We start from the raw sequence: 16,525 nt of genomic DNA on the forward strand, positions 1-16,525 counted from the left end.
TATAGTTATGTTACCTAAGTTATGACTGAACAATTGCTGTTCATGGCATGGGTTTAGCGAACAGTCACTTAAAGGGTCCCAGGATTTCACATACTGATTGGTTTTGGTCTTTTCATAGGATTCGCTAATGATGAGAAAAAGATAAAGCAATGCCCAGCCTTGTACTTTAATATGCCACTTCTGCTAACCTGCAATGCTCTTACATCACTGTATCACCTGTTTCTGTGTTGTGTGTACAGTTGGAGCGTTTTGCGACAACCTATGAAATGGGTCCTGCTACCACGGCGGTGTACCAGGCCATAGAGCAAACCCAAGTCAACATCCAGTGGGTCAGCAAGAACAAAGAGACTATACTGAAGTGGTTTGAAAGCGAAACTGCCTCGTAGAGTGAAAACCCACCATCTTTGATTTTTTCAGTCCTTCAAAGATCAGTGGTGCTGGCAGTTTTCAATTCTGCGGTTGAAAACTCTTTTTGAGGCATTCCTCTTCCACCAAATCCACTTCAAAAACAAGAGCGAATGAAGACTGAATCCCACTTTGCCAGGAAAATGGACAAGAAAAATAATCATGAAATGAGAGATTCACTTTTTCCACCAAACAATTTACCTAACTGAACCCTGACTGTGCAGCATGTAAAACTGACACATAGTGTTGTACTGACAGTATATGAGAGAAATGTGGCAATTTAATCAACAATAATGAAGACACAACAGTGTTTATGAATATACTCAATAATCATTATTTATACATTATATACAATATGTAAAGCGCATTAAAAAAAAACTATCAAACTAAGAAGATTTACATAGCTGCTTGTGATTTTTGCACATGATGACAGTGACAGCATCGGCCAACTTTAAATTTTTATGACGTATTTACTTCAAAATCATGTATTTCCGTTGTTGCTGTTGCTCGTTTTCAAAATCATTTCATAATCAAAACTCTGTGTTAACCTTCTATAACAAATTGAATTGTTGCTTGAATTAAGAGACTGAATTACTGATTTACTATCATCTACCTGCTGCCACTTTCCAGACCAGCTTGACATTTGCACAAATCAAACCTGAAGAACAGACCCTCCTCTGTTTGTTATAGGAAACATGTCTATATGTGTCTGACAGTATATATGTTGTAATCAAGAAACCAAATTATTCTTGTGTGATGCTGAAATTATTTTAATAATAAAACATCAACATTGTGTAAGACATGAGTCCTTTAATCCAGTCAACTTGCTTATGTTTTAATTGTGAAAATTGTACATGTTGTATTTATAATAACAAGACAACTACAATGATGACAATAGGTAATACAATGTTTTCGAAGTCAATACTGGAACATTCAGATACAATGAGAAGCAAACTTTTGCTTTCTGTATTTGTCAAACATGGCCACTGGACAGTATTTACAGTTCATGTTTATTGTCCATAAACATAAAAGGACAGCTAGGGGGGGGGTCTATGTGAATAAATGTACCGAGTTGTCATCTGTACGTATTGTCATTCTCAATATAAGCAAGGCAGATATTGCCTTTTGTAGTACAAAGACTTAAAATAGTTCAATTTACTTTCTTGTTTGTTTCAGCCTTTCTATAGACTGTTTGGCAATTTTTGCTTACCATTGTATCTTCTTTAGAGAGTATGTAAATGTAAACGTGTTGAAGTATTACTGTATGTGTACATCTAAAAGGGCACCAACACTTGACAATGTCTACTGGCACAACTGCATATTTAAGAGAACCATGCTTGATAGTTTGACTTCATTCCTTCAACGTTGCCATATTGTGGAGAAAAATACAGTACTGTATGAAGAAGAAGAAGAATTTTATGAGTGTCTCTGCAGTTCTTTGTGTTAGTGAGTTAATGAAAATATTGCTTCAAGTATTATTTAAAAATTACACTCAATGATTTTGTTACGCTGCCTATTTATAACGAATTTGTTGTAGCACTATTGGATGCTGTAAAAAAAATCAGGGAGTGTATCACTAAATATGATTATTTTTATAATTAAAATTGCTCAATAAATTGAATCAACTGACTGTCATTTTTTTTTGGGTGTTTTGAGGATTAGTGAGTAGGATGAGGGCTTCTTTGGCATTTTGATTCACTGTTTGATATCAGAGGTTAGTTTTGCTCAGGTTCTCATGCTTCAACCTTTATTTGTGTCTGTTGTGTCAGGGAATATTACGGAGGGAGACTGGGGATTCTAGATAGTGACATCGAATCAGAAGTTGAAACATTAAACCTTTTAAAGCCACAGGGCTGGTTAAGACACATAGCACATAACTGTAACACTCATGGTTCGATTCCGGCACTGGATCCTTGTTGCACGTCATGTCTCTCTCTCTACCCATAATTCCGCTCTCTCTCAGCACTATCAAATAAATGCAAAAATGACAAAAATAATTAAAAAAAAAAAAAAAAAGCCTATTAAAAAGCCCTATTCAGGCTGGATTGATATGCCAGGAGGAGGTTGATTTGTCACGTTTCTCTGCACTTAAGTCATCATTTCTATTTCCATATACATATGGGAACATCAGTATTATCATCCTTTTATCTTTTCCTTCGAGTGTTACACAGAACTCAGACAGTGTACTGAGCTAATTAAACTTAACAGGAAACACAGCTCTTTGAGTGCATACCCTTAGAGATACACTTTGAAATATATATATATAACAGTATAGGAGGGCCAATGAGTATGATAAAAAGCAGTGGATATTTGGACTGTAATTAGTACCAGGGTACGGGAAGAAATATCACACATATGCAATCCAGATGAAATTTAAATCACTGATCAGTGGATGATATATCAAAATCAGCCAACCTTCCATAGTGGATTAAATCCTGTCTGAATGGGGCTTATGTAACTTTTTCTTTTTATTGCAGTACAGCACATGGGGACAAAAACAGACAAAAGCAAAGTAAGAATGAAGGTACAGAGCTAGTGTCCCACTGCAGTTTCAAAGCTCAGAGCCAGATTCACTTGAGGAGGTTGAAGAGTCCAGTCTTGTACTGTAGAAGTGATACAATGTTTCTAGCCCCAAGACCGTTATGTGAGAGGTTCAGAGAGACAGGATGTAAACCAAGTTGAAGCGTTCCAACCTGGCAACTGGAATGATGCAAGGCTGATAGTAAAGACGGTTTCCTCAATCATCCTGAGAGAGAAACAAAGTGGAAAGTGAGCCTTCTCTAGTTTCTGTCCAAGGCATCATCTGCTTTTTATGTATTCTGAACAACAGTTTCATCCACAGAGGGATTCTGATCACTTCCAAAGTTAGGTCAAATCATAGCTTCTAGCTTGTTTTCCATATCCATTCAAGTATCAGATGCACAAAGAGGTTAACAGGAGGTACACCCTAATTGCAAACATGAAAAGTGACCATATTTCCTGTACTTTCTGATCTCACTGAAGTTGTAGCAAAATAAAGATCCCCTCACAATTTTTGCTTTGCATAATAATTAGCTGTTACCTGTTAAAATTTTTAAAATGACATCTACTACAAGTTCAAGTTTCCACATCACGCTTGTGTAAGTTACTGGACCATGATTGGCTCCAAAGTAGTTTTGATGTCACAAATCATGTTGGTATGTACATGAGTTAAACTAGAATTTAAGGTGAGCAGAGAAACTTTCCTGCTTCAGAAGATGATCATGAAAACAAACTCTGCACATATATCATTACTCACCATACCTTCCTACAACTTAGACAACATTAGGGGCGTTAATGAAGTAGGTTTTATTTAGGCCCTGTGTATAAACTTGGTTTGGATATGGAAGTTGACCTCACCCATTCATCCTCCTCTGCCCCCTCTCCTTCCACCCCAGGTTTCTGTGTGCTGTCTGCTTCTGCTTTGTTGGCCATAATCTTGTCCGTCCACGATGCTCCAGCCTTTTCATCTCCAGCAAAGTTACATTTGGTCACTGTGCCACCGTCCACTTTAGCTAAGGAGACTACAAGCACAAAATTAAGGAAGAAAGTAAGTTTATTTATATGGCACCTCTCAGCAGCAGACATTACAAAGTGCATCGCAAAAAAACAAAACAAACAAAAAAAAAAGACATGACATATAGACATAACAAGACACAAGAAGAAGACGCAATGAGGTGTTCACAGACAGTTTCAAAGAAAAGGCCACAACCGCAAAACCACATTTTCCTTTAGTTAGGGAGAGCCTGGAAAAAAGCACACTAAAAGTGATCACAAGAGTCCTGAATTGGACTCTCAATTTAACGGAAAGCCACTGGGAATAAAAACAAATGTCAAATGAAACCTTTTAGAGGACTTGGTCAAAAACTTTTCAGCAGCATTTTAGACCACTTATAAGTCATCCATGAATGTCTTGCTACAGTAGTCTAAACAGGATGAAATAAAAGAGTGAATGATTACATTACCTTAGGGGCAAGGCCAGCTGCATCAGCAATAAGCTCTGGGAAATTATATGCCATCCCATTTTTAGAGTTTAGGTAGTTGTGTAATATTGACAATTTCGTGACATTTTGAGGCTCAAACCAGATGTTAAGTTGAATATCATCATTAGCAGTGATATGAGATACCTTTAAAACTACTTTTTGTCTGCCAAAGGTATGACAGAATAGGACCCAGAACAGAACAATGAGGCACACTACAACAATTCATTCAAAATGTACATCACTTCCTTAAGCTCTTCAAAGCTGCTATAATTAATATTTCAATAATAACAATAGATCAAATTAGTATGTATAGTGTGAGAGGGTTCACTTGTAGTGATGAAGCCACAGAAAATGATCACTATACTCTGCAGTTCTCAGTTTTAGCCATTTTCAGCTCATTGTTTTGGTTTTCTTGCCCACACCTTTAATGTTTAGGTTCATTCTCACCACTCTCACCATCACTGTTTTATAGTCACTGCTTTATGTATAAATAGGCAACTGTCTGCTTACACATTTGCCATATCAATGTTAAAATGTGACAATAAATGAATGTTACTGTGTTTATTGTCTTGTTAGAAATGCAAAACACAGTTAACAGTGACATTTAAATTCTTCAAGGACCATACTGGTGGTTCTGAATGTTGCAGTCAATAAACTACATATAGTGTATACAAACACCATGGCTGTCTGTCTACAGAAGCATGGGATGCAAGGCAAATGTACCTGAAAACATTTTTTTTTTTTAAATGCAGAATATTGTCTCTATTTGCTATATTTCAATAAAACTCTAATTAGATTAAAGTTGTTGAAAATAGCAGCTCAACTTGATAATAAATCATTAGTTTTTCACACATTTGAAGAGATGTCAAGAGATGTCATACAGAAATATGAGAAACTCACAAATACTTTTTGCATTTTTTAGCCAGGCTCGCAGCATGGCTGAAATATCTTGATAAATATAAGCTGGATTGCCAAGAAATTTTGTACAGACATTCATGGTTCCCAGAGGATGAATCCTAATGATCTGTTTATCCTCTGACTTTCCCTCTAGCGCCACCATGAGTGAAATATCTTGACAACTATAGGATGGATTGCCAAGACATTTGCTGCAGATATTCAAGGTCCCCAGAGGATATATTCTAGAAGATATGACTTTGTTGACTGTTCTGACTGTTCTTCTAGTGCCACCACCAGGTCATATTTTTCATTTTTTCAGTCAAATATATCTACAACATATACTTCATGCATTTGCATGGCAGAGAAATTCAAGGTTCTCAGATGATGTGTTCCAATACTTTTGGTGATCATCTTATTTTTCCAGGTTTAAACTTAAATTTTGTCCATTAATTTGTTATAATACCTGCAAAACTAGTGACATTCCCATCAGCCTCTGCTGTACTTTGTGTTTAGTACTAGCTAGCTCATATTAGCATGCTAAAATGCTAAATTAAGACAGTGAACACACAGTATACATTATCTGCTACCTGCCTATCTGCTAACATCAGCATACTAGCATTATCATAATAACCAAGGTAGCATTGTGATGTGCATAAGTACAGTCTCACAGAGCTGCTAGTGTGGCTGTAGGTAATTAATCTTGTTCTTCCTCTCCTCAGGATTGTGAAACTTCAAAATTCCCATCACATCATAGTCAATACTGGGTAAAAATGTAGAGACTGTGAATAGACCAAAGCACTTCACTAAACTCAAAACTGACTATTGAATATCAAAGGGCTGAATGAATCTTCTAAATATTAGGGGGTTCAAACTATGTTCATTCCCCTTACTTATGAAACCGTGAAAGCAAACTGGAAAAACAAAATTCAAGTTTAATTTCATTCATTCTTCACTGGCATGGAGCTCAGCTCTAGGACACACTTGATCAATGTGAAGACCATGAAAATCAAAAGGACCCTCTGGCTTTGAAAAACAAGCTTGTCTTTTGTAGTTGGAAAATGGACTAAAGAGCTCTGACCAAATCTTGTACTGTATTTATATCCCCTGACCAAGATACACTTCAGGCTACTTGTTTTTAATGGGTAGCCTGAAGCAGAAAGCAGAGTTCAGAGTATTCTGCACTAGTTCTAATTCAATATTCAATACTAGATATATGGAAGCAGCTTAACAACATTATGACACAGACTCACATATGAAAGGACTGTTTCCTCTGGTCTTCAGCCGTACATCCTGTTCAGTCTCCAGTTCTATTTTGTCCATTTCTGACTCTGGGTACCAGAAGGCCCAGGTCCCGCTGGGTCTGTGCTTGTCAGTTATCTTCACCAGCTCGGCTTTGTTCACCATTGCTGACAGCTGCTCCTCAGACAGACTGTCTGACTCCCCTTTAGCTTCCACCTCTGCATGGACAGAAAATACATGTACCATGACATTAGTAGGAACAAGGACGTCTTCAACCACACACACACACACACACACACACACACACACACACACACGCCGCACACATGTACACACACACTTGTAAGTATGTCTCATTAACATCTGAAGATTTTTAGCTTCACTATCTACCGAGCATCATGTGATGAATCTTGTTGAGTAGCAAACACTAACTGTACATGGGTCAGCACACTGTAATAGTATGCTTGACAGGTTGTTGTTGATATCATATTGCATTGGTGGGTCAGTAGTAGAATTAAAGTCATCGTATCACAGCAGCGACTGTCCAAATACAAGTTTCTTTTAACTGTGGAGGATACACACTGCGACTACAAATACACAGATAGACTAACATATGAAATATAAAGTGTACTTCTATAAATCATCACAAATTGTATGTTGCCTATAACTATGGAGAATTATTTTTTCATTGAGCATAGAAAAGATTTTTTTGCAAGCACATGGATTATATTTTGCAGAGAAATTATTATCAAGCAAAGAAAATGTTTATTTGAGCAAACTAAAATCTATTTTATCCTAAATAAATGGATTTGCATGCTTGCTAATATCCACATAAGCACACAAGGACAACCTCTTTCACTCGGTTTTGCTCATTTGCTCTTTCAATGTCCCTGCTGTTTGCTCTCAAATCCTTTGACACTCTCACAGTGTCTCTCTTGCTCTTTCAACATCTCCTCTCTGTGTACTTTCAGTTGTGCTCACTCAACTTGACTAGTGTTACAGTATGGAAGTATATTGGAGAGGAAGGAAAGAATGATGAGTGTTACAGAGGGTTTGAGCAGTCAAGAGGAACTGTGCAACAACATTTGAGTCAGCAATAGGTATTCTCATGTTTGTATTTATCAAAGCTGCTCACACATGCATAAATCTAATTCTGCTCTTACACATCTGCACTCACAAAGGCTGACTTGCAGACTGAGAAGCACTTGCATTTTACTTCCTTCAATACTTGTCTTGTTAGATCTTAGTGCTGTAGTTAGCATTAAAGGCACTGCACTAAGCTGGTTTAAATCCTATTTATCAGATCAATTCCAGTTTGTTCAAGTTAATGATTAATCCTCGAAGTAGGCAAAAGTTAGACACAGAGTTCCATAAGGTTCTGTGTTTGGACCAATACTATTCACCTTATATATGCTTCCTCTAGGTAATATTATTAGGAGACACTCCATAAATTTGCATTGTTATGCAGATGATACCCAATTATATTTATCAATGAAGCCAGATGAAACCAATCAGTTAATTTAACTCCAAGAATGCCTTGAGGACATAAAGACCTGGATGACCTGCAATTTTCTGCCACTAAACTCGAACAAAACTGAAGTTATTGTGCTTGACCCTAAACACCTTAGAAATATATTATCTAATGATACAGCGACTCTGGATGGCATTACCCTGGCCTACAGCACCACTGTAAGGGATATGGGAGTTATCTCTGGTCGGGATATGTCATTTAACTCCCACATAAACAAATTTCCAGGACTGCCTTTTTTCACTTCAGAAAAACTACTCCACACATTTGTTACTTCTAGGCTTGATTACTGCAATTCCTTATTATCAGGCTGCCCCACAAGTCTCTAAAGACTGTCCAGCTGATCCAGAATGCTGCTGCATGTCTACTGACAAAAACTACAAAAAGAGATCATATTTATCCCATTTTAGCTTCTCTGCATTGGCTCCCTGTAAAATCCAGAACAGATTTTCTCACCTACAAAGCCCTTAATGATCAGGCACCACCATATCTTAAAGAGTTCATAGTACCCTATTACCCCACTAGAACACTGCGCTTATTCAACACAGAGTATTCAAAGGATGCATTTGTACTGCAATTTAGTGAGGTACTTCAGGTACTTGAGAGGAGGTCCTTTCTAAGAGGCTGAAGTCAAGGAACAAAAGTCTCTGTCTGCAACATGATTGGCTGAAGCCTTGCTCTTCAAAGTTGACACTGATACTTAACTCTGGGCATTTTTAGGTGGGTGGTAAATTCCCCCGCCCAGAAATTAGTAGGCTATACACAGTATAACTGTGTAGAAGCACCACTGCACCTATGCTTTAAGCTTTGAAGTATATAGACCAGAAATTGTCCAACTACCATATGTGTCTTCATACTGGCAGTGTGACATTGGATATTTCTCCTTGTCATCAAGCATTGGTTGTTCAATGGTAGAATTCTCGCCTGCCACCTGGGAGGCCCGGGCTCGATTCCCAGCCAATGCATAAATAGCTTCTACTTTCTTATGCAACAGCAGACACTTTCTAAATATGGAGTCATCACCAAGCTATGAATGATACACTAGTATGTGTTCTGCTGAACTTATATTCTGTAGAACAGGACACATAATAATTCACCAATTAATAACAAATTACTGGCACATAAGTGCATGCGTAGTTACAATTAGAGGGTCCAGCGTCAATTTAAAAGACCATTGTCAGAAGTGGGATTCGAACCCACGCCTCCAGGGGAGACTGCGACCTGAACGCAGCGCCTTAGACCGCTCGGCCATCCTGACTTATTTCAGATGAGTGCATTTTCTGAGCCAGTACTCCAATTTTGCCCAAAACAAAAGTTTACAGCAAAATTGCGCTTACTGAAAACAAGTCAAGTACTCTGTCCAAAACCAACCATGACACTGTTGACCAGTTGCAGGTGGTATACTGCACTTGCAGGTGGTTGACTAGTTGCAGGTGGCAGGAGGAATGCTGGGGTGATATCAACGGGCAGGTGAGTAGAAATGCCCGTTCTGGACAAACTTACCCAAGGTTTACACAAGTATGTTGACTTGACACTGGCCAAATATCAATCATGCCTTCATCCTGCCAGCATATCAGTCCATGTTTAGCAAATTCCTCAAGCAATGGTGGTTCAGTGGAATTCTCACCTGCCACGCAGCGGCCGGCCACAGATAGCTGTAAAGGGCTTCCATGACTGAAAGTAACCTCTTCCTGTCTCCTCATATGAGTGCAAGATTGAATCTTGTCTGGAACAAAGCTCTGATGGTGTTTTTATGCTTTTTTATATAGCTACCATGCACCATCCTATAGTAAATATGTAAATATTTACTCATGTAGTCATTGATTTATTTCAGTTTAACATAATCACTGTGTTCAATGTTAATATCATTTTGATAACAGTAAAGGTCCGGAATGGATTCCCAGCCAATGCAGAAGTAGCTTTTACTGTATTATGTAATAGCAGACACTGTTCAAAAATAGTGACATCACTAAGCTGTGAACGAGCCCACATCTCTAAGGGAGACTGCGACTTGAACGCAGCACCTTAGACTGCTTGGCCATCCTGATTTCATACTTATTGCTGGAGGACAGAATTGGGCCATTTTCACATTTCCTGGACATGGTCCTCCTGGACAGTTAACCATGAGAGCTAATGTTTTATCTTGGAACTATTAGCCTGAAAAAAGAACCACAACTTAATGTAAACTTACTAGCTTTTCAACTCTTATCTCTTCATCCAAAAAGTGCTGTGGAAGAAATCACAACACCTACCAAGCTTGCAGTTGATTAATCTCTATGACAATCAAGCAAATTCTGTTACAGAAGACTGTGATATGGTTGGAAGTTCTGGAAAAAGCTAGTAAGAGGACATTGAGTTTGGATTGTATTGTCATAGAGTTCGGTAAGTTCAGAAAGGTCAGTGATGTGTGAAACCCGTTTTTGAGACTCTAAGGTCTTCTAATTCATTAATTACTAATACTAATTTTGCATTTAATTGATGCAAATCAAAAAGCATTGGTGCAAATTTGATGAAATGGCCATTTCATATGTCAATCATTCTGTCTTTGAATAATGAATAAATACATACATTTTTTGTTTATTTTCATGTTTTTGCTTTTCCAAATAAATAAGGCTTCTACACAGTCACAGACAAACATGGGTTTCTACAAAACATCACTTGCAATGCCCTCATTCTTCAACAGCCTCTCACGAACTCTTTGTCCAACTATTAGAAAATTTAGGGTCTAATTGCAGTTCAAAAACGTCTTACATCAGAAGTGGGACATGATCATATCATCAAGGGAGACTATGGCCTGATCATTATACCTATATTTATATAAAAACATTAAAATACACATACTCAGCCATTCTGACATCCTGGCAACAAACTCCAGATGGAATAGAGTTTGAAGGTGAAAAAGAAATATTCAAACATAAACTAAATTGTTTGTTGTGCTCTACTCACTGTAGGAGGACATGAGGAAGCCAGTGTTGACCTTTCCGGTGTTACTGAAGTTTGGCTCAATCTCCTTCCCGCTGGCATCAAACTTCCTCTTATGGATGCGGCTGGGTTTGATGTACAGCACATAGAAACGGACCTGCGAACAGGGAGAAAATAAACAACAACAAAGTGTAGTTTGTGGTTTCTGTTTTGTCTGTGTGTGTTTAGGTTTCATCTGTTTAAAATGCAAACAGTGATATTGATTTTCACTGGGAAAGCTGAAGTTCTTCATGACACAACACAGGAAAAAGGAGTTTGTTTTAAAACCAAAGCAGAGCTGAATCTTTCAGAGTTTCTGTTTGCAGATGGTATAGTACGGTGTGTTTATACTGTCAAGTATAGGCACCTCAACATTGGAGCAAGTGAAGCAAATGCATCCTCATTATTCAATTAGGGGGAGCAAAGTTATGGTTTTGCTCCCCACTTTTTGTCTTTTTAAAAATAAACTTATCATCATACAGTCTCCTCAATCAGGCGATTTTATTTAAGCAACCTATATCAATGATATTTTTTCTATTTTCAGCAACTGACAAAAACAGTAATAAAAAAATCTGACGTCTTCAGACCACCCTTTGAGTTGGTTAAGTCCAACCCATCTTGAGAGACAGACAGACAGACAGAGCGGAGCCTTTCCTCACAGTGCCAAAGTGTCTGAATTCACAGTCAAATATTCAGCAGTAGAAAGTAGACTTAGACTTCTGCAAAATACTCTGCTTTAGTTTCAGTTTCAGTCTTTGGCTGACTTTGGATGGAATTATGTATTAGTAATTATAAAAAAAAATATGATGATGCATCACTCTGTGTAATGATCTTTCATCCAGCTGCTCTGCGCTGTGCTTTCATTGTTATCACTATTGTCTTCTTTTCTCATACAAGTTTACTCTAAGGGGAAGTAAACTCTAGTCCTCAACTAAAATGGCCCTTTTAAGTCTTGAGGGGTAAAAATCACCTTCTGAGTTGTGCATTAAAACAGTCCTTGATTTGAGACAATGTAGGTAAAAATAATATGCTTTTGAAGTTATGATTATTCATTCCTGTATAACATTACAACTATATCAGCTAGTAGTGCTAATAGCTCCCACTAGAACCTGTGTGTGGGATTGGAATTAGATAGTTGTTGTAAGGCCATTTCATTCATCCAAACTGTTTTTACTTTGTTGCAACTGTCAGACGTTGAAGATGGCCTTGTGAGTATTGAGAATAGCAACCCTCAGGTTTAACATTGTTTATACAAATTATATGGTGATGTGAGACTATTTCTTTATATAAATTGTTTGTCCTTGTTTAACCTTGAAGATGGCCTAGTAGCCTGCAATCTACTACCATTTTAGGCTATATAATGAATATAATTTCAAATATGAAATAGCCATTTTTCTAATAATCATTTCCTGTCCTCATCCACCAAATTATATACTGTTCTTGATGCATTCTTGGTTTTCATAGCACCCTCAATCTAACTAATCTAGACAAGTGCAGGTGGCTGTTTCTTGACTTAATCCAAGAGGTTGGTGGAGTAGAAATGCAGGAAATGTGTTTTAAATTACAGTTTTCAGGTGTATTGATGCTGTTCTGGAGGACCAACACCTTACTAAGACACTTTATGTTGGCTTTTCCTTTAATTTGCCACCCGTCTGTGTGTATAGCATGTTTGTGTGTGGCTTAAACTTAACATCAGTCAACAATTAGGTACTTATTCATCAACATTGTAATACTTGTAACAGTGATCAAACATTAACATGAACAGGGTCTCTAGTCTCTAGAATATCAGAAAATAATTTTGGGGGTAAATTGAACCATTGACTCATCTTGCCCCCACATCACTGGCACGTTTTACCCCACAACCTCCATTTTGACAAAACTGTTTCACACAGTGGCTCAGATCCACAGTCATGCTGAGTTTATTACCTTGTTTTGCAGCTTACATTGACTTAAATAAACATGTAATAATGTCCAAAACATATCTTTGTTAATTAAGATACAAGACCGGTAACTTTAGCAACATGATGAATTCTCTTGGCATGATAAAAATCTTTTTTTTTTGCTCTGTTTTGCTGACCACTCTCTCCATGTGCTTGAGTCCAAGATGGATTGAGTAATGTGAACTATACTTTATTAATTTGTGATCACATGATTACTTTTGCTTATGGTTACCTAGATAAAGGAGCTGGCTCATTGTACCCACTGGCTCTATTTACCCTGTTCTCCCCTATTATTTATTTAAATAGACACCATTAGGCCTACATGTTAACTGTATGTTGAACTGAAACACCAACCCACCCTATTTCTTTATTGTGACTGTGTAGTGAAAACTCAAATTCTATCAAATTGTTTGCACACTGATGAATCACACAGTCTCCTGATGAGAGAGGAGAAAGTGTCGTACTCATAGGACCCCTGCTGGATTTGCATTGTGGTAGACTGAACTACAGTAGCCTACCTTCTGATTGTTGACATCAGTGATTGCATGTCTGGAAAGATCCAGAAGCTTCCCTTCTAGAAGAACTCCTTGGCCACTGTGAGGAAAATATCAATTAATAAAATGATTCAGTTTCCATTTGTAGCAGTTCATTCTGTTGCTTATAGAAAACCAGTGTGCAACAACTTCAATGTTTTTTTCTTCCTTGTGTGGAGACCATAGACTTGACAGTGGAGACCTGCCAAATAAACTCCTTTCAAAAAAAACAAATTTGGCAAATTGAGCAACATTAAGCTCCATTCTTTATTTCGGCTGATAGTCTGAAACACACTGAACTATAAACACAAGAACGGTAGGCTATTTGCCATTTTATTGAGAGTTAAGTGCAGATTGGGGATTCAATTAAATGCCGAATATACAAGCAATAATTAATTCTTACAAATAATGTTTTGAGCTGTCTAGGTCAGATATACCTGCGTTAAATCTCGGGAAGAGTAAACTGTCCTATTTTTCAGTGGAGTTTAGTATTGTGTCGGAGATAGCTACTGTAAGTGAATTCACCAGAATACTTTTACTCTTTATGTATTCTAATAAAGGCATTTGAGCCCCTACCTTTCATACGCAGAGGGAGACCACACACGGTCAAATCTGTCATTGTGTACTGGTTTGTTTAGTAAAGAAGTGTTGTGATAGATTCGGCTCATCTTTCATAAAATATATTGTAACTTTTCCCGTTTGCGAGATTTTTCCTGTTCCTGACTTCCTGTTCCTACTGTAGCCGCCTGAGAGAGGTGCGCTCGCTTTCCAGACGGCGCGTGCCGACGGTGATACAGTTGTGCAAGAGATGAGGAAAAATGTATGTTGCATGCGGTGCGATGTGTCAAAGGACAGGTTCTCTATTTTTCAAGTGTATCTTAAAACAGTCAGGTGACCATATGAATAGTGAAAGAGGTTTTCCTCGCTGTAATCATTCCTCCTGTTCACACTGGCTATTAACAGATCCCTTTCAAATGTGCTTTCAATGTAAGCGATGGGGGCCAAAATTCACAGTTGTTTTGTGCAAAGTTAGTGAGTTAGTCATATCAAGTGGATATCTGCCACATTTACATTTTCTTGGGATCAAATTCCCTCTTTGAGTTTCCTTGAACAGTGTTTCCTGTTGAGCTGTGGTGGAAGTATAATGACAAAAAGAGGGAGTTTGGCACTAAAAAGACTAACATTGAAAGATATCAACTTGATTTGACTTATTTGGACTCTGAAATTTCATATCAGCTTCAGATAAACTTTTAAATACATTTTGCATAGAAGGAGGGCTGTGGATTTTGGCCCCCATCACTTACCTTGCAAGTGCATTATGTGTTGTGGTTTGCAATGTGGACCCAAACGCAGACACAGACTAGAGTGGAGATGAATGAATAAGGGCTTTATTGCCAGTGAAGTAATGAATGGAGGTAGATGGAGTGGGGATGAAGCAGGCTCAGGCAGAGGACTGGAGAGCTGAGATGATTGAGGGAGAATGGCAAGGGCTGGCAGAAGGGAGCAGGTGGTAGATGTGTCAGTAGCTGAGTTGTGGTCCAGGAGCACTGGACAGAGAAACAGCAGTTAGCAATAATACCAAACTTGGTATTATCACTATAAACAATTGGGAGGCCTGAAGCATGAGCTAGGCAGGTGAGCAGACTGGGAGGGGTGATGAGCTGATTGCAGACAGGAGTGTAGGGCTGGGAGCCAGGAAAGCCACACCCAGGCCAACACACAGACCCACACAAATAAAACATAGAGAGAGAGAGAGAGACAGACAGGGGAGCACTAGCCAAATTGTCGGCATGCCATGTGCTCAGTCACCAGGTAACTGCAGCCATCTTGCTATTGTCTTCCCTACACACACACACACACACACTCACACTCACACGTGTATATAGGTACACTTAGCTAGATTAGTATTGTGTGTTAATTTTACCCTTTTGTTAAATAAATGCTTTTGGATATACCTGTTGTCTGTTTTAATGTTGCACAAGAATGAGTTTTGCCAACCTCTGCTCTGTAAAGAACTCCAAATCCTTCAACCTGAACTAGCTATTGATATGGTGATTTTGTTTATAGTTATTAAATTAATTATTAATCAAAGTCCCAAATTCATAGATTAGTACACTTTGAGACTGAATTGGCTATCTTTTTCCCTGAGTCCAGGGTGGTGCCCCGTTATTATTAATTCTTATTAATAATTGTATTGATTTTAATAATTAACGATTATCTTTGATAATCGTCAATTATTGCTGATAGCCAAACTTGTAGCCATGGTCCAACAACTTTGTGCCAATTTTGGACCTTGAATAAACGCTATCTCCTCCTAGGGTGTTAATGGTATCGGCTTCAAACTTTAATACATGACTTATCACACTGTGTTGAGCAAAAGTTATAAAAAACTTTGCAATAACTCGAACGGTTTAGATCTAGGAAGCCCTGAAAGTTGTAGTGCGACATCACACCTTACAATGTAAACCAATGAGGAGGCAATCTCTGGGCATGGACTTTGTGCCAAACTGGCAAAGTGGCAAACTGTCTAAACTAAAAGTCCGACCACTTTCAGACCTGTATCAGTGGATTCGCGACGAAAATTCTTACAAAAAAAATGTGATTTTTAATGTACGATTTGGCCAAAGTTATGGGATTTATGAGGATATTACTTTTTTTTCAAGGAGTACATGTGCTCCTAAATGAAAAAAAATTAGGAGCACACATATAACTTTAGGAGCACACTGAAAAATGTTCAAGTAACAGTTTCTTAAAGAAAACAATTCATTACATACATATTCACAATTTATCATATACATATTTAAACTCTGTGTGTGTGTGTGTGTGTGTGTGTATGTAAATCACAATTTATGTTGTTTTTAGGGGTGCTCGATTATGGCAAAAATCATAATCACGATTATCTTGTTCAATATTGAATGACAATTATTTAACACGATTACTTTTTGACTGTCATTTTTGCCAGTTGCCGATGTTGATATATGCACATATTTTTTCCACTTGGCTGAGGAGACTATTACACAT

General features: G+C 37.9%; 2 protein-coding genes and 1 non-coding gene across 3 annotated transcripts in view; 1 reads left to right on the top strand and 2 right to left on the bottom strand.

Annotated features, from left to right (window-relative positions):
• The window catches only part of anpeplb (alanyl (membrane) aminopeptidase-like b), a 22,333-nt gene extending 21,135 nt beyond the window's left edge, over window positions 1-1,198 (top strand). The window contains exon 20 of the mRNA XM_067588939.1: window positions 240-1,198. Coding sequence (XP_067445040.1) covers window positions 240-386 — 147 coding nt within the window. The 3' untranslated portion in view covers window positions 387-1,198. The remainder of the gene's footprint in view (window positions 1-239) is intronic.
• On the bottom strand, window positions 927-14,288 carry arpin (actin related protein 2/3 complex inhibitor). Its single transcript, XM_067588950.1, has 6 exons — window positions 14,081-14,288; window positions 13,490-13,565; window positions 11,017-11,149; window positions 6,554-6,760; window positions 3,784-3,947; window positions 927-3,151 (listed from the first exon to the last, which is right to left on the bottom strand). The coding sequence occupies exons 1-6, from the start codon at window positions 14,170-14,172 to the stop codon at window positions 3,143-3,145; spliced, it is 681 nt and encodes a 226-aa protein (XP_067445051.1). The 5' UTR covers window positions 14,173-14,288; the 3' UTR covers window positions 927-3,142.
• trnal-cag (transfer RNA leucine (anticodon CAG)) lies at window positions 9,246-9,328 on the bottom strand. The gene has a single exon. It is a non-coding gene; the product is annotated as a tRNA-Leu (tRNA).
• Window positions 14,289-16,525: the final 2,237 nt, after the last annotated feature.

This window comes from Thunnus thynnus, chromosome 5 (genome assembly GCF_963924715.1).
Source record: "Thunnus thynnus chromosome 5, fThuThy2.1, whole genome shotgun sequence".
In the NCBI taxonomy this organism is placed as follows: domain Eukaryota; kingdom Metazoa; phylum Chordata; class Actinopteri; order Scombriformes; family Scombridae; genus Thunnus; species Thunnus thynnus.